This window comes from Camelus dromedarius, chromosome 27, assembly GCF_036321535.1.
Source record: "Camelus dromedarius isolate mCamDro1 chromosome 27, mCamDro1.pat, whole genome shotgun sequence".
Lineage (NCBI taxonomy): Eukaryota > Metazoa > Chordata > Mammalia > Artiodactyla > Camelidae > Camelus > Camelus dromedarius.
Genome location: NC_087462.1, coordinates 10,256,299 through 10,274,603, shown reverse-complemented (window position 1 = coordinate 10,274,603; position 18,305 = coordinate 10,256,299). Strand labels below are relative to the sequence as shown.

At 53.8% G+C, this 18,305-nt stretch overlaps 3 protein-coding genes across 4 annotated transcripts; 1 reads left to right on the top strand and 2 right to left on the bottom strand.

The window, feature by feature from the left end:
- Window positions 1–1,355: 1,355 nt before the first annotated feature.
- RAB3A (RAB3A, member RAS oncogene family) lies at window positions 1,356–6,592 on the top strand. Its single transcript, XM_010995123.3, has 5 exons — window positions 1,356–1,514; window positions 2,676–2,903; window positions 3,997–4,115; window positions 4,726–4,850; window positions 5,753–6,592. The coding sequence occupies exons 2-5, from the start codon at window positions 2,676–2,678 to the stop codon at window positions 5,941–5,943; spliced, it is 663 nt and encodes a 220-aa protein (XP_010993425.1). The 5' UTR covers window positions 1,356–1,514; the 3' UTR covers window positions 5,944–6,592.
- Window positions 6,593–6,643: 51 nt separating this feature from the next.
- MPV17L2 (MPV17 mitochondrial inner membrane protein like 2) lies at window positions 6,644–9,619 on the bottom strand. Its single transcript, XM_010995124.3, has 5 exons — window positions 9,375–9,619; window positions 8,565–8,735; window positions 7,780–7,856; window positions 7,479–7,607; window positions 6,644–7,168 (listed from the first exon to the last, which is right to left on the bottom strand). Exons 1-5 carry the CDS (start codon window positions 9,604–9,606, stop codon window positions 7,070–7,072), a joined length of 708 nt encoding a protein of 235 aa, XP_010993426.1. The 5' UTR covers window positions 9,607–9,619; the 3' UTR covers window positions 6,644–7,069.
- Window positions 9,620–13,843: 4,224 nt separating this feature from the next.
- IFI30 (IFI30 lysosomal thiol reductase) lies at window positions 13,844–17,428 on the bottom strand. Of its 2 annotated transcripts, XM_031437637.2 has the most exons (7): window positions 17,094–17,422; window positions 15,916–16,098; window positions 15,748–15,822; window positions 15,414–15,506; window positions 14,469–14,621; window positions 14,216–14,269; window positions 13,844–14,131 (listed from the first exon to the last, which is right to left on the bottom strand). In XM_031437637.2, exons 1-7 carry the CDS (start codon window positions 17,226–17,228, stop codon window positions 14,069–14,071), a joined length of 756 nt encoding a protein of 251 aa, XP_031293497.1. In that variant the 5' UTR covers window positions 17,229–17,422; the 3' UTR covers window positions 13,844–14,068. The 2 variants fall into 2 exon arrangements, with proteins under 2 accessions (XP_031293497.1, XP_031293498.1); XM_031437638.2 differs by lacking the exon at window positions 14,216–14,269 and having other exon boundaries at window positions 17,094–17,428.
- Window positions 17,429–18,305: the final 877 nt, after the last annotated feature.

Sequence of the window (18,305 nt, the reverse complement as noted above, 5' to 3'; positions counted from 1 at the left end):
TTGGAGGTGGACTTATATTTATGTATTATGATTTTCTGAGTTTTCCCAGTTCTCCGCAGTGGGTTTATGATGCTTTTATAGTCCGAGTGAGGGAGAGGAAAAAAAATGTTACCCTTAGAAAAAAATAGATTTCCCAAATGCAAGGAGAGCGGGAGGGAAGTCTCCGCACTTCCGGGGCGCTGGGGGCGGGGGTGGGAGGCAGCCTCCGGGCGCGAAGTTATTCTGGTCTCTCGGCACCTCTGCAGCTGGCGAGCTTTTTATAAACAGGACAAGTCCCGCCCCTCGTCTCCTGAGGAGCAATCAGGGAGATCAGAATTTTCCTGGGGCCATACGCCACTTGCCGGGTGTGAGGACCGGAGTTGGGGGCTCAGGGGCCTAGAATGGAGGACAGGGTCTCGTTATTCCACCGCCCCCCACCCCATTCTGATTTTCTCATATCAAGATTTGGGTGGGGGAAAGATGGAGCATCTTAGACCCCAAAATCCCCATCTCTGAGTCTTGTTTCACCAGGATGGAGGAGGGAGGGCTCTCCGTTCCCGTCTTTTAACTCAGTAACCAGGGAGGAGTAATGCATCTCCCATCCTGCGTCTTTGTTGTTGAGTCTTTGAGCCTCGCTCGTACCCTCTCTGTTTCCTGGTTTTTTTTTTTTTTTTTTTTTACTGGAGGCTTTGTGAATTTCGGGGACAGGCCGTTTCTCTGCCCTACTTCCACCATTTCTTCGAATTTTTATATGGAAAATGGGACTCAGAAAGAAGAGGGGTTCCCGGAGCGTCCGTCAGCCCCTCCCTTCTTTTCTGGAAATTGATGGGTAAGGGTATTTATTTTGAACCCAATAAATAGGAGACATGGAGCATCTTCTCGGACCTCTTCCTATTTTCTGGGAATAGGGGGTATTTAACGAGAAGTCACAACACCCTGGACTGGGCCAGGAAACTCTTGAGTCTCTAACCTGGGGTGAGCGGGGCGGGGAACGGTAACGCCCCCAGAAGACCCAGGCTCTGCCAAGGTCTCGGCCCTTCAATCTTTCGGGAACCACCATTGGACAGGGGGAGGGAGTGGCAAGCTTTGATTGGCTACTCAGCCCATCGCTCGAGCGCTTAAGCCAGTGAGAAGGCGCCGCGCAGCCCCGCCTCCCTAACGCTGGAGAGAGGCGGAGCCGGCAGGCGATTCCACCCCCCCCTGCACCGCTTCCGCTTGTTACTGGATGCGCTCGCTGGGCCCCGCCCAATTCTCGCGTCAATCTGCGTGGGAGCCCCGCCCCTCAGGCTCCGCGGACAACCAGGGCCTTAGCTCCGTGCGTGGCCCCGCCCCAGAATTGCGTCACGGTCGTATCTGCATGTGAGGCCCCGCCCCTATCTTTGCAGGACGTCACCGCGGACTGCAGGGGCCTGAGCTGCTGCTGCCGCTGCCTCCGCTGCCGCGCAGCCCCACATCGGCGCACTGGGGGCCAGATAACCACCGCTGCCAAAAAAGTCGCCGTCGCTAGGGTCGTCACCTCACCAGTGCAGGGCAAGGTGAGCTCCCTGGCGGCCCGGTGCGTTTCTGCTCGGAGCACCTACATAACCTTCATTTGACTGATGGTCTGGCTGGGATCGGGGACGAGGTTAGCGGGCTTTAAATGGGGGAAAGGAAGCGGCGGTCGCGGGCCTGGGGAAGGGTAGGGTCCTATCTCCCACTGCCTGCTGGATCCTCACCCCCACCCCAACCCCCAACCCCTCGCTCTGCGGCGTTGGGGGAGGGGAGGCAAATGCCTTGCGGGAAGCTGTGCGCGCGGGAGGCTCCGTGCGTGCGCGTGCGCGTGGTGTGCACACGCGTGTGCGCGCCCGCCTGTGCAGGCGAGTCTGCGTACTCTTGCTTGTGTACCAGGGTATGTTCGTGTGACCCCTTAGGGGTCCCTACCCAAGTTTGTAAGTGCTGCATGCGTGTGGAGGGAGAAGCGTGGACTGTGCGTGTGCGTGCACAGCCATGTGCATACATGCACCGAGATGGGAGCTCGTGTAGGTGACGTGTACTCGGCTGCATGGGTGGAGGACTCAGTGCTCATGAGTGGGTTTGCACATTTGTATATGCATATCGGTGTGCAGACAGCTGTCTGCCTCTCTACCCTGTGCACTGTGTTCGATGTTCATATATGCACAAGTGTGTATGGATGAGTGTGTGCCCTGCTGTGTGCACGTGAGCTTGTGCACGCCCTGCTCTTATCACGTGATGAACCTGTTTCAGCCTGATCTCTCCCAGCCTGGGAGTCTGGGAGGAGGACTGCTGACACGCGTCCCTGCAGTACCATACCCGCGTGTGCACGTGCGCCCGCGAGGCTGAGTTCCGAGGAACATGAATGATGGGGGGTGGGGCCGGCCAGTCACCCCTCCTGGCACAGCTGTAGGGCTTAGGTTACAGCCAGACCTCGGGAGCAGGCCTGCTGGAGGGGGCTGCAGGGGTGTCTCCATGCCCTTCCCTCTGGAGGTCCTCCCCTGAAACCTCTAGCTTTTCAAGGTCACGGCCCGCCCTCTGCCATGGGCCCCATCATTAGTGCTGGGGCTCCTGATGGGTAAGTGTAATCTCTGCACACTAGTCCCTGTCTGGGAACTCTAAAATTCTCCCCATCCTGTGCCTGGGCTTGGGCGTTTGGGGATGGAGGGAGACTTCTCATATTGGCCTATACCCCACACCCCCAGATGGCATCCGCCACAGACTCGCGCTATGGGCAGAAGGAATCCTCTGATCAGAACTTCGACTACATGTTCAAGATCCTCATCATTGGAAATAGCAGCGTGGGCAAGACGTCCTTCCTCTTCCGCTATGCAGACGACTCCTTCACGCCTGCCTTTGTCAGCACTGTAGGCATAGACTTCAAGGTCAAGACCATCTACCGGAACGATAAGAGGATCAAGCTGCAGATCTGGGTGGGTCCAGCTGGGGGGCTCCTGGCTCCATAGCTCTCCCTCTCCAGAATAGCAGCCCCAGCTTTGCCTGTCTCTCTCCTGTCTAGATTAATTCATTACACACTGGGCATTTATCAGGTGCTTACTGTGTACCCTGTGTACCAGGGGCTAGAGACACAGAGGAAAGTGCCCCCATTCTCCCCTCAGTACCTAATTAGTGCTCTCCAGGGGTGGAGAAGGAGCAAAAGCTGGGTCCTCTCCTAGCCCTGACATCATTTGGATGCATCATTTGCTTGGTGCCTCAGTTTTCCCATCTTCAAGTTCTTCTATGTAGTTCTATATGAGGTTTCGGATGGAGCTTGACCCTCAACCTCATTCCCTGGGACAGAAGCAGGCTCCTCCCCCAGGGTCTTCTGGCCACCTCCCTCAACACCTTCCTACCTGAGGGAACCTGCTAAATCCCCTTCTCTGCTCACAGTGCTCCCACAGCTCCCACCTCACTCCAGGTAAAACCTACACCCCTCCCCCGGCCAAGCTGATACCCCATCTCAAGCTTCCTCGTTGTTCCTCAAAGGCACCGGACGCAGTCCTACTTCAGGGCCTCTGCCCAGGCTGTGTCCTGCCTGGATTGTCCTTCCCCTGATCCCCACATGGCTCCCTCCTTCATCCTTCAAGTTTTAAAACGGTACCCCAGTGCATGCTGCCCATCCTTGTTTGGCTTTATTTTTCTCCTCAGTCCTACCCCTCCAACATAGCATACATTTTCTTCCTTTTCATGTGTTTATTTGTCTGTTTCCTGCCCTGGGCTATCAGTTCCACAAGGGCAGTGATTTTGGTCCATTTTTTTAACAGTTGGGTCCCCAGTACCCAGGACAGGTCAGTGCCTGGGACACGTATTGAATGAATGCAGGAATGATCCTATAGTTACCTTAGGATGACTGAGTACCACATTCATGGTGCAGGCAGTCGGTTCATTCTCCCTGACCTACTGTGCCTCTGGGCAAGCCCCCACTCCTTGGGGCCTCAAGGCTGGCTGGACTAGACAATCTGAGTTCATTTCCATTGAGGAGTTTCCGTGTGTGTCCTCTCTGACTCCCTGTTTTTTCTTCCCCAGGACACAGCGGGGCAAGAGCGGTATCGAACCATCACGACAGCCTACTACCGGGGCGCCATGGGCTTCATCCTCATGTACGACATCACCAATGAGGAGTCCTTCAATGCGGTGCAGGACTGGTGAGCATGCCCCCACCTGCCCTTGGATGGTCTTCTGAGCCAGGCTTGGTGCAAGGCCTGGGGTGCAGGCCGAGATGAGGGAGCCCCAGTCTCTTAGCTGAAACCTAAATAATAATGTTGGGGTCCCAGACTGCTACCAATTTATAATCATTAAAACAGTGTGGTACCAGCTCAAAGTAGTGGGAAAAAATATTTCAGGTGGAAAAACGAAACTGTAAACATGTAAGGAAAAAAAAGTCTGGGAGGGACAGAAAATATAAAGACAGTTTGCATAGGATAGAGAATATAACATTTAAATTTCTGCCCAGAGTAATGATATATTTTTAAGAAAACGTTTGTATTTGTTGAGGAGGGAGAAATCTTGAGGGGGATGGATCTGGGAAGGGTGGGAAAGGCTGCTTGAAAGGACTCCCAGGATCAGTGAACTGCTGGAGCAGATACGTGCAGAGAGGAAAATGTTCCTGGCAGGACAAAGGCAGCGAGGAGGGACAGAGCCTGCCTCCCTAAGGAATAAATGGGAAGGTGGGGTGAGCGAGGGGGAGATAGGGGAGAAGGGGGTGAAGCTCAGATTCTCCAAGCCCTAACCTGCCTATGTCATGGCCTCCTCCAGGTCAACTCAGATCAAGACCTACTCGTGGGACAATGCCCAGGTGCTGCTGGTGGGGAACAAGTGTGACATGGAGGATGAGCGGGTGGTGTCGTCGGAACGCGGCAGGCAGCTGGCTGACCACCTCGGTGAGTGCCCGGTGGGACTGGACACCTACGTATAAGCTAGGAAAGGAACACAAGCCCTGAAAGGGGAGGAAACATACCCAAGTTCTCATAGCAAAGCCAGGGTGGAGCCTGGATTCCAAGGCAGGCAATTCACACTTTCTGCAAACTGGCCTTGATCCAGGAGCTGTTTTAGGTGGGTGTTGATGGATGCTTAGGAGTTCACTCTGCAGGAAAAGTGACTCATTTATTCTGATACCCTTACTGCCCAGCTTCGTGGTGGGTGTTGCTAGGCCCCTGAGCTTCCAGCTTTGTGAGATAAAGGGAGGGACCTGGGCTGGGGAGTTCTTGGAGGAGCCAGGCTCTGCGTGGTGTAGTAAGGCTTCCTAGAAGTGGGACATTGGATCTGGTACTTGAAGAAAGGGTGGTCTTTCAGACAGAAGAAATGGCATGGGCAAAAACCAGATGTGGGGAAGATCTTGTGTGTTTTGGAAATAGTTTCATGTGACTGGAACGTGAGGATCATTTGGAGGAAATGTGGCTGACTGTGTAGGGCCTGAACCACAAGCTGAGAAGCCTGACTATTCGGAGGGCAGTAGGGAGCCATGGAAGGTGTGTGAGCAGGGGAAGGCATGGCTGGACCTGAGTGTCAGATGCCGCCAGGACCAGTGAATGGGGCTAGGCTGGATGGTGGGAGCAGGGAAGTAAGTCTTGCTAGGGCTCTGGGGATAATGAGGAGTTTTAGGGTGAAGAAAGAGGGGCAGGATATAAAGGCTGACTCAGTCCAGTGTTGCTTCCCCACGGGACCTGTCAGTGGTTTTAACATCATGCAGTTGGTGCTGGGAATCTCCAGGTGTTGCCTGCCCTTAGAGTGTCTCTGGGAGTGGGGAGACCACGGTCCTCACCCTTCCCTTTCACCACCACAGGATTCGAGTTCTTTGAGGCAAGCGCCAAGGACAACATTAATGTCAAGCAGACCTTTGAGCGCCTGGTGGATGTCATCTGCGAAAAGATGTCCGAGTCTCTAGACACGGCCGATCCCGCAGTCACGGGCGCCAAGCAGGGACCACAGCTCACCGACCAGCAGGCGCCCCCACACCAGGACTGCGCCTGCTGAGAACTGCCCCGCCCCATCCTGGCCCCGCCCCCTATCCACCCCCCTGGGCCTGAGCCAGGCCCCCTACTCGCCATGGGTGCGAGTCCCCTGCCGCAATTTAGCCCATCACCCTATTTATTATCGTAGCTATTTATTTATTTATTGGAGATGTCCCCCAGGGGCTCGGGCGCCCCACCCACTCTGCGCCCCACCCTGTACATACAGCCCTGTTCCCGCTCTGCAGTGGCGTGTTGTGGCCCTGTGAACTCACCGCTCACTCTTCTCCCCAGACCCCACCTTTTTATAAATTCACCCCCATCAACAGGTATCAGTTTTGGAGAGGGGCCAGATGACACCCCAGGGCAGGCTGATCGAGTAATGGGAGGTAGCCAGGCCTGCCAGCCCCTTAGTTGTGACACAGTGGGCCAAGGTGGCTGCAGGAGTCTCAGAGTGAACCACGGGGTGGGTGAGAGCCGGGAAATGGCCTGCCTGGCTACTGGCCTCATGGTTGTACCTTTTTTTGGAAAGGGGACTGCTGTGGGTACTCACCACCCTGGGACACCCCCTACAAGACCTATTCTGACATCATGAGTGTCAGACATGCCCCTCATTCCCCTGGGAGATATGACAACACTACATACCCCCAATAAAGCGAATGGATGACACAGTGTCCCTCTGAGTGCCAGCATGCCAGTGCGGGCTTTGGCCATCCACAAGACTGTCAATTTCAGAGAGAATTTAATGGAATCTCCACAGCCCATGACCAGAGGATGGGACAGGAGGTTGCCCAGCCCTATCTGAGGCTCCAGATTTTGGGGGCCGACTACTGGCCGTGCTCCTAGGGTATGGGCAATGTCTCCACCTTGGTCCCAGAGCCCAGCCCACAGTAGTGTTAAGGGCTTGGGACTGGCTGGCTGGCTGGGGTCCAGGGCTGAGGATGGAACATCTGTTGCCAGTCACTAAGGCTCCCCTAGAAGGGCTGAGGGATGACTGTCCATCTTCATTGTTTGTTCGTTTCCCCAAAGTGAAGCCTGGCAGTGGGCTTGGAGGGGGCAGCCCAACCAGATGTCCAGGTATCAGGGTGGGGCTAGAACTTGGCCCAGGAGCATGTTCCCCTTCCAGCCCAAGGCAGCTGGTCAGCTGAGGATCAGTCTTGTCCTGTCTGGCATCCTGCTGGAGCACGAGGCAGCTCAGTCTGCATGGTACCCAGGGCCACGCAGCCTGGATGTGTCTGGGAGCCTGGGATCTGTCCACACAAGAGGGTCTGGTTACAAGCCCCGTTCATCCCTCAGGGCTCCTCCTCACAGAACCCTCCACCCGTTGGGGCTGGAGTTACCCTCGCTGGACAGATGCAGCAGGGACCTGGCTAAGGTCACATCAGACAGCAGAGGTGGGCTTGGTTTTCACCATACTGGTCATCAGCTCCCTGCCCACCCACCATAGGGTGCAGGTTGTCACAGGCCCTCATCCTGGAGGGTAGCTGTACAGCTGTTTGGGGCTCACACATGTGGCCCCCCAGGAGTCCCCTGGGTGCTTGGTCTGCCCACTGTGCTCACCCGGTATTTCAGATAGGAGAGGTACGTGTCCCAGCCCAGTGTCAGGCCGTTGATGTAGGTGACTCGGAACTGGGGGGGCACGAAGAGGAAATTCACCAGCTGCGCAGCAGGCCACACGCACCAGTCAGCCTATGGGGAGGGGTGAAATGTAGTGAGAGGCGGGGTCAGGAGGGATCTGGTGGGGTCAGGTGGCTGTGAGGGGTGGGGCCTTGAAAGGGGGTGCCTGTGAAAGGGAGAGGTGGGACAGATGCAAGGGGGTGGAGAATGAAGGAATAGGCGGGACCTGGGCAGGCATGCCCACCTTGTAGAATTCCCAGAACTTATCTCGCAGCTCCTGGCAGCTCTCACCTAGGGTCTGGCCCTCCAGGCAGCCAATGCCTAGGAAGGAAACCAAGAAATGAGAGTGTCAGAGGATGGGGAGTACTAGAGAGGGTAGGGTGGGGCCCCTGAGGGACAGGGTGTCCCAAGCAGAGGGACTAGGACATTTAAAAGCCCTGCAGTGGGAAGGGCACACAGAGAGTGGCTGGTATGGGTAAACAGCAGAATAACTAGGTCCCAGTGAGGGAGGGAGGTGGGTTATGAATAAACACGTACCCTGAGGTATGGAAACACACCTTTCCCAAGGCAGAGGCTGTTTTATTACCAGTCCTTTACAAATAAGGAAATTGACTCTGGGGGGCAAGGAATGGGCGAGTCTCCAGAGCCAAAGGCTGGAATGACTGTACCCCTTCAACCCCAGTTTCAGCTCCTTTCCCTTCAGCCTTAGGGCCTTTGCACGTGCTGTTCCACCTGCCTGCTGGTTCCTTCTTCAAGTCTCAGCAGAGTGTCCTCTCCTTTGGGAAGCCCTCCCAACCACTGTCCATGGCAGCCCCATCAGTCTTCACTCTTCCTACACTTAGCACCATTGTCTGTGAGTCTGCCATTCACACCTGCCTCCACTGGGTCTGTCCTATTACCACTGTAACCCAGCCTCCTGTCCAGGGCCACCCACACAGGAGGTGCATTTTTGATTCCTTCTTAATACAAAGCTGGCTCTACCCCTCCTGACCTATAAGGGGCAAAGCACAAGCTCACGTGGCTCCTTACCCAAGAAGTACCAGACACCCAGTGTGGGAGAGGCCACCAGTTGGTCGATGAGAACCTTCCTGAGGACGTTTGGGAGGCCACGGAAGCCGGATGCAGGGAGCAGGTGGTCCAGCCAGAGGTACCAGTAGTGCAGGAAGGGGCCCATGCTGCAGCCCACTGCAAACATGCTCACTGTGGGCAATCCAAGAGTCGGGGGCCGGGGGCTCGTCAGGCCAGCAAATCCCCCAATCCGCTCCCTTCCTGGCTAAGACCGGGTTAGCTTCATTCGCTTCCAGAGCCCAACCGTGTAATATTCCATTATTAGTCCCACCGCCAGACAGTGTTCCAAGGGCTGTTTTTGCATCTTCTTGTCTCATTCCTTCACCACCCTGTCAGAGGGTTCTACCATCGCCCCATTTTCCAGAATAGGAAACAAAGGCACAGCGGGTAGGGAAGTATGGGGCCAGGGCGCGACTCCAGGCTGGCTGGGGCCAGATGCTGCGCCCTTAACAGCCCCGGATGCAGCATCCCGTGCTCAAGGCTAGGTCTCTCAGTGCAGGAGGGAAGCAGACGAGGTGGTGGGTAAGGACCTGATCCCCAGGATAGGAGTGGACAGAAACCTTACATCTTGGAGGGAATGAAGACCCCGGTGGGGAGGGGACGGAGACCCGGAGATGGGCTACCTAGGGTGAACGCGGAGGTCAAGGGTCTTGCCAGGGACTGAGGCCATGGGTCAAGGGTCAGGGCGCGAGGGTCCAGTTCACGGGTCTCCGAAACAGGTCGGGGCCAAAGATCCTGTGGAGTCAAAGGCCAGCAGCACCAGCCCCTCACCTGAGCGCCGCGGGTCGAACTTCTGGCCCGTCCGGGCGCGGATCTCCCAGGACTGGCGCACGCCATCTCCGGTTGCCATGAGAGCGCCGCAGCCCAGCGTATTTGTCACGAGCAGCGCACGGCCTTGGAACAGGGGCTGTCCCGCGGCCCATAGGCCGCGCACCCAGCGCCAGCCTCTGGACGCCATCGCGAACGGGACCCAGGAACCGGCGCACCGGGCCGCCCCGCCCATGCCGACCAATCGCGCGTCACCGCAGCAGCGGGGGTGCCCATCCCGCGCCGTGTTAGCCAATCGCACGCTGTTTGCGCGATTTGCACGCCCTCTCCAAGCAGCGCCAGTCAATCGCTAACCGCTCTCTGCTTCACTATACCCGCCCCGAGAGGCATTAGCCAATAAAAGGCCGGTATCCCTTCCCAGGCCAATCGCTGAACGAAGCCTTACACCGCCTTCTGCGCCTTACGGACCAATCACAAATAGGCTTCGCGCCACAGCGAGCATGCCAATTACTGACTTCGACTCTCGTTGTCCCGCCCCTTTATGCTCTGGCCTATGGGTAACCTTCGCCATATTCAGCCCAGTAGTGCACTGGCCAATCGGAGGCCCTCGCAGACTAGCTGGCAAATCACTGACTGTCGCCCTGCCTCTCACGTTGAGATGGCCAATCTTAGTTACCGAGTTCGCCTGTCTAGTTGCCCTCCAGTTATGCAGATTCTCCCGGAATTCCCGAGAAAGAGTTCGGACCTGTGGCTATGACAGCTACCGGGGCGGAGGTCCAATCCCTCAAAGACTGAGGAAAGTGGAGGCGGAGCTACAGTTCTGCTGCGAGCGCAGGCCACCGGGATTCTTGTCTAGACGTTGACCTTGGTCCTGACTATAGCTGGTCGTCTGACCTTAGTTCCAGAGGAATAATAATTCAAACTTTAGGCACTGTTCTGGGCACATTACGTGCATTAAGACATTTTACAGCAAATTTGTACTGCTGCAGGAACAATTATATCCCCATTTTATCTCCTGTAGGGGAAAATGTGAGTTGCAACGGAAACCTATGCACTACCTACAGGAACAGGGTGTCGCAAACTATAGCCTAGGGGCCAAAACCTGTCATCTCCTGTATTGATGAGGCTCAAGAGCTAAGCATGTTTCTTACATTTTTCAATTGGTCGAGGAAAAAAAAATCAAAATAATACTCTGGGACATGTGAAAGTTATGTGAAATTCAAATTTCCTAGTCTATAAATAAAGCTATACTAGAACGTAGCCATGCCCATTTATTTATTTTCTGCTCTCACGACAGTGAGTAGTTGCAACAAAGATTGGTCTGCAAAAATGAAACTATTAACAATATGGCCTTTAAAAATTCTTTTTGCCCTGTGTTAGAGGACACCCTTTAGGGTTTTCTGATTTTGACTCTATGGGAGATATTTTATAAACTCAGTGGTAATAACGGATAACAGCGAAAAATAATTCTTGCCTATAGACATGCAAATGAATTCTACCAAGTGGAGAGCCGCTCCCCCCAATTTTTTTGCCTTCATTTGTACATTCATTTTGCTGTTCCTATTTTGTCTGTTGTTTGGATCTCCTTTGAAGTGGTTTTTAACACCTGACCAGTTCCTTTTATTAATAACAAGTTAACAATAATTTTTAACACATGATCATTTTTATATCTGTATGAGAGTCATGATTTTACCTTTTTTTGGGAGAATTGTCCTTCAACATTTCCTATTGCTGTCAAATACCTCACTGGTATTCCAGGCTCTAGATTTTACTGCATTTTGGTTGAAAACTTCCAAAATGGTTAAAAAGGTGGGTGAGTGGGGAGTCAAATTATGATTCATGGAACAGAGTCAGGTAAACTTTGTCAACAGAGAAGTGCACTTAACGGTGGCTGAAGCCCTGGCACCTCCAAAGGGATGAGAGAATTTTGCTAGTTCTCTATTTTTCTCATTTTTGTTTTCTTTTCTATAAATGCATGCCTTGTTTTTGGTGCTTTTATGATGGCTAATGTCACTGGCTTGGTGGCATCAGGGACTGGGTATTTAGCTTCATGGGCTGACCATTTGGCAATATCTATCAATGGATTACTGGTTTCTGGCTGAAAAACAATGGAGGATCCATTAAGAATTTTGTGCCCACCAGGAGGAACAGATTTTGTTATCTAGACCTGTGATTTTGTTTGTTTCCATTGAAGGAGTTCAGAACATACCACCCCGAAATATGCTGCTCTGGCAGATTGATTGCTTTGAGTTAAAGGCTCTTGGATCTTCCTTTTTCTTCCTGAAAGCAGGAGATGAAATTCCCATGGGAAAGGTGCCCTCCCAGTACTAGGAGGAAGAAACGCTCTTAACACCAGAGACAGGAAATCAAGGCTGAGAGAAATCTGTACAAACACGTCTTGTTGAAATAACTCATCTTCTTTTAGTCTCCCCATGTATTTTAGTTGCTTTCCTGCAATTGACACACTGTACAGCCTCATAAATAACAAGTCTTGGGGGCTTCCTTTTTCTTGCAAAGACCCCCATGGACATGTAAATACATTTAGTATGCTTTTTCCCTGTGAATCTGTCTTGTGTGTCAGTCTCAGCTGCGGATCCTAGAAGGTGGAGGAAGGTTTTACTTCTGCTACCATTTCTGCATCATATGTGGGCATGTGATATGCACATGACTTACCCCGCTGACTCACCTGGCTCACGTGGTTAGGGGGAAGTCTGCCATGTGTCTCTACTCCACTGTCAAGTTAGCATTTTTCACTTTCCCTACTCTTTGGAGTTGAGTTCCAAAATCCAGTCCACTCTCAGGATTGGGCTGAGGTGGCGGAATTAACACTTCACCTCCTGAAAGAGAGACCATCTCCTTATACAGATTTCATCAGCCAATTTCAAGAAAGCAAGTTGGGCTTTTAGGAGCCAGTGCTTACAAAACCCTCACAGGAAAACTGGCTTGTCCCTGGCTTGCAGGGTCAGCCTTACAGGTCAAATCTGGCCAATCAAGATCCTTGCAATAATTTGGGAACATCAAAGAAGAGAAAAATTCACCAAAAGGCAGAGATACTGCAAGTGAAACTCGAGTTCTCACCTCGAGTTAGCAAATGATAGAGGTTTTTAGATTTGAAGTTTGAGATTCCTTATGGAAACTTCTAGTAAAGCAAACTGAACGCCTGCTGCACCTGTGTAATCAGAGCAAATCCCAAGAGACCAGCCAAGGAAGATCTTTCTTTGAGATTATTTTTAATGAAAGGGACAACTCAAATATTATTCAGCCATAAAAAAAAAAAAGAGAAGGAAATCTGGCTACTTGTGGCAACGTGGATGAAAGTGGAGGGCGTCATGCTAAGTGAAATTAGCCAGACAGAGAAAGACAAATACTGTGTGATTTCTCTTGTATGTGGAACCTAAAATGGTCAAACTCATAGGAACAGAACAACGGTGATTGCCAGGGGCTTGGGTAGGGGATGGGGAGATATTGGTCAAAGGGTACAAACTTTCATTGTAAGAAGAATAAGTCCTGAGGATGACCTGAATACTGCAGAGTGACTTTTGTTAATAGTTCTTTATTGTATACTTGTAAGTTGCTAAGCAAATACATCTTCAGTGTTCTCGCTACACACATCAACCGCTGATCACATAGAACTGTGGTAGGTATTTAGTGAGAAAAAAAAATCCAGGTATAAGTGGACCCACGCAGTTCAAACCTATGCTGTTCAAGGGTCAACTGTATTAGAATTAGGAAAACATTATCAAGCTGGGTGGGAAAAAAAAGAACTCTTTCTTCCCCTGCCCCTGTGAAAAAGGCAGTTTTGCACAATCATTTCAATATTTCTGATCTATAAACCTGTATCTTCTTTGAACATCTGACCAGTTTCTTTCATTAATCATGAATTCAATAAAATCTTTAACAAGTATTCATTTTACATCAGTATGAGAATCATGATTTTTCCTTTCTTTGAAAATTATCCTGTAACATGCCCTGTTGTTCTCAGGCGCCTAAGCCTGGCATTCTAGGTCCAAATTTTGCTGCCATCTGAATCTCTGCACACTTATGCCCTTTCCTGGAACACTATGATACCCCCTTAGTGAACACATTCTTTCAAATTCCCGGGACAAGGTTCCTGCCGCATCCTCTGGTCTTGCCTGGCCCCAGTTACCATTCTTTAGCTTAACCCATAACACCCAGAGTAGGGTCAGCAAAAAGGGGTAGCTAGGGATGTTTTTTGAATTAATGAATACATTTTCTGCCTAATGAACTTTTAGTCACTCTTCAAAACCCCAGCCCCAATGTCCATTTTCCCAATGCAGGACCTTCACTCTTCCTCTGGACTTCTCTAGCCCTGGTGCCTCTCCATCTGGCCCATTGCTGCCCGCCATGGGACTAGGGATGTCCATCTGGCTCTGCATCCCCTGGACAGGGGTCTTCTCAGGGGTCCCAACATTGTGCAAATCCAGAAGAAGGGGATCTGCTGCCTTAGCAAATGAATCACAACATCCAGAAGTGTTTATTGAACAAGTTTCAATGTAGCACCATTCTCAGTAGGGCAAGATTCTTGATCTAGGGGCAGAATTTTGAGTCCCGGATTAATGGAATGTGTAGAAGTTATCCAGATGATGAGTAGTGGTTGCTGAGAGTTGGAGATCAGAAAACGAGGGCAGATGGGATCCTTCTCTTCCTACATCAGCCCCCTCCCGGGGCACTGGCCGTCACTTGAAACAGACTTCCTTGTGGGAACTGGTCATGATTTGGCAGACATCCGGCTTCTCGCCCTGGAGGAGATGGCCATGAATTGGGGTCCTGATAGGAGACCCTACCCCCACTGGCTGAATCCCTCTGGTCCCCATACAGCTTACCTGGTACAACTGACAAACGAGGCGTAAAAGCTGACCCTGCTTTTTCATGGGTTTCTACACAAGCAAGACAGGAGGTCATAAGTCCCACCCGCCTCAACCAATCCGTGCTTGGTCCAGAAGGGGCTGCAAATGGCCCCAAGTCTGGCCCCTGCCTCTTGCCTCCCAGATCAGTGGGCACATCAGTCCATCCTCCCACATCAGTGGGCACACCCATCTGCCTGGGGGCTGACCTGAGGGCTGCAAGAGTTCTTACCCCATTGACGACGACCCAGGGCACATATTCGTGGGGTGGTTGCAGAGCGTCTGTCAGCTGGGCGTTGATGTGTAAGAGCTGCATGCCACGGTCCCCCATTGCGCACTCCATGATGGTGTCCGGGGACACCTTTGGAGCATAGATCTGCAGGCACTGAGGGCAGAGGGGGACCTGGTCAGCTGGGGCATTGCCTCAGCTTCCTCCCTGTTATCTCCCCAACGGTCCCGCAACCAGCACTGCTCCCCCAACCCGGCCAAGCCAAGCTTCTGTTTCCTCACTGGCAACGGGGGACAGTTGGGTTCACAGGGATGCAGCAATGCCCACAAGTAGTAGGTGCTTAATACATGCCTAAGTGGAAGCCCCCAGGGCAGGGGCTCAGGTTGCTCCTGTCTTCCATAAGACCAGACCCACAGCCCCTGATCCCTACAGTGTTTCACTTTCCTCAGAGCTTCCATACATGCTGTTCTCTCTGCCAGAAACACCTTTCTTCCTCCTTTGTACTCCCCCAGCCCCACTATGACTGTGCAGGGCTAGGGGTGTCTCAGGATGGCCCAGGTCTCTTGGGTGGCCCAGATGTTTGATGAATGAATAAACAATTGGGGCAGATGAGTCATTCGTCTGGGAGTTCCTTTTCATAATCCTCCAGGGAGAGAGGTCCTGTCCTGTCACTCCCACAGAGAAGGATCATCATCTATGTCCCTGCTCATTCCTGTTCATCCAAGCCCAGCTCAGAGACACCTTGTCCAGGAAGCCCTCCCTGATCTACCCATGTCCCCAGAAGATCTTCATTCTCTCGATTCAGAGATTGAGGCTATGAGAGGGGAAGCCAATTTCTCAGGGCTGCACAGAGAGTGACCGTCAAGGTAAAGACTTGAACCTGGGTCTGTCTGGATGCAGGGAGGTCAGGGCCCTGCAACCCAAGCTGAGTGAGGGGGCACTGCTCACCGGCTTCAGATTTTTCTCCATGTCATCCATTTCCTCAAGGCAGACAATGGTTAGGAAGGCCACGTTCCTCTCTAGCTGGTCCAACAGGCAGGCCTAGGGGTGGGGGCAGGCAGGCAAGGATGTGAGGGGGGCCCAGAGCACCCTGAGACCACTCTGGGAATAATCACGGGTGTCCACTAACAAAGTGGAAAAATGAAGACATGATGACATGAGGGCAGACAGGCAGAGGACAGTGCTGGTCCCAATCCCTTCTGAGCCTCGCTTTCACCTTCCTTATCATGGACAGTTTTCCCAGCCTCAGTGCTCCCCACCCGGGAACTCTGGGGCTGCTCACCTCCACCTTGTTAAGCTTGCATTCCTGCTCCCCGTGTTGACATGTGAACTCCCACTTGCCACTGATGTTTCGTTCCTGAAAGGCAGTGGGATGAGTGCTGGCAGCCCACCTCCTTCCCCTGCCCTCCTCCCCTGGCCACGTGCCTCAGTTTCCCCAGTGCCCACGTACCTGAGCGTTTCCATAGGGCACCAACGTGACATTGAGGATCTCCTGGACCAACAGCCACGTTGGGAAAAGCTCTCGGACCAGAAAATATCGGCAGCCGGGACACAGCGACTCATAATAGAGGCTCACATTGACAGGTGGTGGGTCTGACTTCCCCAGGGGCGCTCTCAGGCATAGCTCACCAGCCTGGGCGGGAGGAAGGGGTATAAATCAAAGGCAGCCCTGCTTGGTTCTCTTGCAGAAAGGGAGCTGCAAACAGTAGGTGCTCCGTCTCCCACTCCTTCCAGACCTTGCCAGGTGGAATTCTGACTCTGAGGATTTACTACGTCTCTAAATCTTCCTACATCTCAGCCTGTCTGCAAAATGGATGTGACAAGATTTGCAAACAGTAGGTAGTTAATGTGTACACGAGTCTTGCTTCCATCTGGGTGAGCTGAAACTTTTCACCCAGGGGGACAGCAGGAGGTAAGAATTCAAGTCATGCACATTTCTGGTCACTGCTGTCAATCCTGCCTTCTGTGGTGCATACCGCCAATGCACGCTCACTTGTTGCCACTTCATCCCTAGAGACTTGGCCCTGAGCTGAGCAAGGTCCTACACCCCCGCTGACTCCTTATTTAGTCTTCCCCTCAGCGGGCCCACTGAACTCCTCCCAAGGCTACTGCAGAGGCGGCACCTAATAGGTGCTGACTTCCGGCTACAGCTGAGGGGTGGCGGGCGGCGGTGTCTGTGAGCAAGTCGCTCAGCCTTCGGGGCATCTGCTTACTCCGCACCAGAAACACGCGAGCTCTTCCCGGGCCGAAAGGCACCCAGTAAGCAGCACCTAGTGAGAGCGGGTAGCCATAGGCAGGCTTAGCTTGTCTGGGCTTCCCCTGGCATGAAAGAAGAGACTGATTTCCGCTCCAGATGTACACAGTAGGTGCTCAATGCACCCTGGGTGGAGGGGCAGCGGGGAAATCCGGGTTACGGCCGAGCGACTCAGACTCCAGATGGGGAAGCGAAAGGGAAAGGAGTGTGGCCACAGTGTCAGGATTGAAGTGGATGGGGTCGGCACCGACCCAGGTTAGCGTCCCCTCTGGACCCTGGTCTTCCCTGGAGAAGCCCGGGGAGAGAGGAGGAGCCGCCGGCCTGTCGCCTGGGCGCCGGTCCCGTTGGCCCGCCCGCCGCATCGCCGTCCCTACCTTGCAGGGGGCCGCCCCCTCTGGGAGTGTTCCCAGCAGGGACGCCCGCGCCGCCGAGGGGCCCTCCAGCAGCAGCAGCAGCAGACGCAGCAGCAGCAGCAGACGCAGGAAGGGCAGGAGAGGCAACGAGGCCATCACAGCGGGGACAAACGTGCGACGCCGGGAGCAGCGGCCGCGGGGAAGGAGCCGCCTTTAACCCGGCGATGGCCCAGCCCCCAGGCCGGACCCGCCTCCTGGGGCCCACGCCCCTCGGAGGCCGGGCCGCGTCTCTGGGTATCTCTTCTTCTCCGAGTCTCTTTCCAACCCGACCCCCACCCGCACCCCTGCCAGGTGCTGGGCCTCTGATCTCCTGGACAACGGGCTGCCCTTCGATCCCCCCAACCCTTCCCCACGATCAGCCCCGCCCAGTCACGTGAGGCTGGGGCTCAGGCACCTTGAACAGAGATGAGGTGGGGGCTTAGAGACAGAGTCACAGAGAGACTGGGAGATAGGAGGGTCTCTATGGCCCCACGGATCCCTCTAGGGGTAGCCAGGGTGATCCAGGCCCCTGGCCCAGCCCAGGGACCCCACCTCCCCACCCAGTGCTGGGATGGGGTGGGGTGGAGGGGGGCCATCACTTGCCTAGGAGTGGGCAGGGGCTGTGCAGCCCAGGCCCCCTCCCCCGAGCGTGGCCCAGGCCCTCCCTCATCCCCAACTTTCAGCCCCTCCCCTCCTCAGGCTCCCCAGCCCCAACACTCTAGATCCACCAGCAAAGTCCAGGTCCCGTGGGGCTGACTCAGACTTGGCTGCAGCTGGACCAGAAAGCAGAAGCCAGCTCAGGGAGCGGCGCCTCGCTTCACTTGGACCCCCACCTCTGGCTGTGGGTGGAGGGAGAAGAAATTAGCTGTTCCTTCTTTCCACCATCCAAGGCTTGAGAAGGGGGGCATTGCTGCTCTCACAGTGAGTTCCCTCGCAGGAGAGAATCCAGGTTGGAGCTATCACTCTCTGAAGCCTGTATATGGGGTGGGGGTTGCGGATTGGCCATGTTGGACTCAAACCCACAGGAATCAGCCAGACCCAGGTTTGCCCGGGAATGCTGGGTACCTCAAGTGATGAAGCCTCAACTTCCCCTTCTGTAAAATAGGGGAAGTGAGGCTGAGGGAATAAAGCAAGCCTGGAGGGCTCAGAGGTAGAGGGAGGGTTGCCCCAGATTGGGATCAGGGGTGGGACAGC

Bases quoted from the DNA above. Each gene is read 5' to 3' on its own strand.
- RAB3A (XM_010995123.3), top strand. From the start codon at position 2,676: ATGGCATCCGCCACAGACTCGCGCTATGGGCAGAAGGAATCCTCTGAT. The intron at 2,904-3,996 runs GTGGGTCCAGCT...TTTCTTCCCCAG, and splicing joins GGATCAAGCTGCAGATCTGG to GACACAGCGGGGCAAGAGCG. The intron at 4,116-4,725 runs GTGAGCATGCCC...GGCCTCCTCCAG, and splicing joins TTCAATGCGGTGCAGGACTG to GTCAACTCAGATCAAGACCT.
- MPV17L2 (XM_010995124.3), bottom strand. From the start codon at position 9,606: ATGGGCGGGGCGGCCCGGTGCGCCGGTTCCTGGGTCCCGTTCGCGATG. The intron at 8,736-9,374 runs GTGAGGGGCTGG...GATTGCCCACAG, and splicing joins GTTCGACCCGCGGCGCTCAG to TGAGCATGTTTGCAGTGGGC. The intron at 7,608-7,779 runs GTGGGCATGCCT...CCCTCCCCATAG, and splicing joins AGTTCTGGGAATTCTACAAG to GCTGACTGGTGCGTGTGGCC.
- IFI30 (XM_031437637.2), bottom strand. From the start codon at position 17,228: ATGGCCTCGTTGCCTCTCCTGCCCTTCCTGCGTCTGCTGCTGCTGCTG. The intron at 15,507-15,747 runs GTGAGCAGCCCC...CCCCACCCCTAG, and splicing joins GCAAGCTTAACAAGGTGGAG to GCCTGCCTGTTGGACCAGCT. The intron at 14,270-14,468 runs GTAAGAACTCTT...TTGCTTGTGTAG, and splicing joins CCTGGGTCGTCGTCAATGGG to AAACCCATGAAAAAGCAGGG.